This window comes from Ylistrum balloti, unplaced genomic scaffold, assembly GCF_031769215.1.
Source record: "Ylistrum balloti isolate Yb309-2 unplaced genomic scaffold, AGI_CSIRO_Ybal_v1 Utg369636, whole genome shotgun sequence".
Lineage (NCBI taxonomy): Eukaryota > Metazoa > Mollusca > Bivalvia > Pectinida > Pectinidae > Ylistrum > Ylistrum balloti.
Window position 1 is genome coordinate 935,425 of NW_026781899.1, and position 1,966 is coordinate 937,390.

General features: G+C 38.8%; 1 protein-coding gene across 1 annotated transcript; it reads left to right on the forward strand.

Moving 5' to 3' along the window:
* The first annotated feature begins 443 nt into the window (after positions 1 to 443).
* On the forward strand, positions 444 to 1,565 carry LOC132553385 (sex peptide receptor-like). Its single transcript, XM_060217631.1, has one exon. It carries the CDS (start codon positions 444 to 446, stop codon positions 1,563 to 1,565), a length of 1,122 nt encoding a protein of 373 aa, XP_060073614.1.
* The last annotated feature ends 401 nt before the right edge of the window (positions 1,566 to 1,966 follow it).

Genomic DNA, 1,966 nt, shown 5'->3' on the forward strand with positions numbered 1-1,966 from the left:
ATGTTCTATGAACGCTCCAACCGGCCTGTGATTCCGTTTCGTACGCTAGCGGTGGACTGCCTCACTCGGCGGGTGACCGGGCTACTATCAACAAGGCTTTTCAGCTTCCAGCCAAAATACGGCATCAGATGAAGACGATTTTCGGTTGGATTACATATTGATATAACTTTCAAAAGAAAACGGTTGTCACCTGCGAATAAATGAAAATTTTCTAGTGGATGGACTTTAATGGAAATTGTGGACTAACATAGAGAAGTGATTTTGCGGATTTTGCCAGTATCTTGACAGGTAAATACAGGTGTTCTGTTCTTCAGTATGTTAACAGGCGGCAGTTATAAGTAAACACGGTATTGTCTTTTTGAACAATATCGGAAAAAAAATTTCCCTTTAAATACACAAATTATTGTGAAACTTTGGAAGGAAAAACTTGCATATAATTCAATATGACTGTTGGTGACTATCAGAATTTTCGTACAGACTCTCGAAATATCAGTAGTAATATCACTGTTGATATGAATAGGAATTTCGAAAACGAAACATGTCTTCCCCATGCTTATCCTTTTGCATTTGGTGTGTATGGGGTTCTGTGTCCGATCATATTCGGTGTGACGCTTATCACAAACATCTTGGTCATTGCGGTGTTTGCCCGGAAGAAGATGCGTTCCCCAACGACTATACTTTTGATAGCCTTAGCAATGAGCGATACGCTTTCGGGAGGGGTGATAAGCTACATATATGTGTACATATATGGACTTGGTCACGCGGACACTCCAATGGACTACCCAATGTGCTATTTTTATGACTACCTGTCTCATTTAAGTTCCCTATTCCACACAGCATCTGTTTGGATTACAACATGTTTAGGGATTCAGCGCTATATTGTAATCGCTCATCCGTTCGTGGGGCCAAGACTATGTACGATTCGTGTTTCTCTGTTTAGTGTATTAGGTAGCCTTTTTCTCGCGGCTGCAATGTACACCCCGAGATTTCTCTACACTAACTACGACTTCATTCGGGTTGTTGATGAAAACGGTTTCACACAAGACCTGTGCCTTTGTCACGACAATCCCGACATCTCAGAAAAATACGAGAGACTTGTTAACATCTTTCGTTGTGCTCTTGGTCAACTTGTGCCTTGTACTCTGCTGATAGTGACCACATTTCTCCTGGTCCGGAAGTTGAAGACAGAATCAAAACGGATATTACTTCTTCACGCGCACGAAGAGAACGAACGTGAGCGCCGAGACTTCCGGCAAATCAAAAGGACCTCCCAAATGATAATTATTCTCGTGGTCATGTTTATATTGGTAGAACTTCCGAATGGAATGGTATTCGCCATTTTGTTTTACGATAATACATTGTTTAGTAGTCTAACCACGCTTTACCTTGCCGTTATCCTCAACGTTCTCGTGTACGTGAGTTTCCTAGTAAACTTTTGGATTTATGTATGTCTCAGCGCTCAATTTAGGAAATCTCTCAACGATTTACTGCAGATTCGGAAATGTTTCAAAAAGATTTCAATGAAACGAATGGATAAGACTATCACCTCTTTGGATTTCAACTAAATAATGTGAAAAAAAAAGAACGAAAAACGAAAAAAAAAAAAAAAAAAACCCACCCCAAAACAATAACAACCTTAAAGGTGTCAGCAATGAGACGCTACAAAACTTCATAAGCTTCATATCTCAAAATTTGTGTTGTTTCTCTTTGTTCTTTATGATTTCGGATTACACGGTGACAGAGAGGAGCACAAGTCCGGTGCAACAGGTTGGTAGAACACAATTGTAGAAGTTTGCCGTGAAAAGCGATGAATATGGACATAGAAAAAAAGTCATGTACAATGTACAAATGTTAGAATCATTTTGTCTCTACAGTTAAACTGTTATGCACAACATTTTAAACTATCAGTATTGGCGTTTTAGAATGATATATATATATATATACATAAATAATTCAAATAAAATGT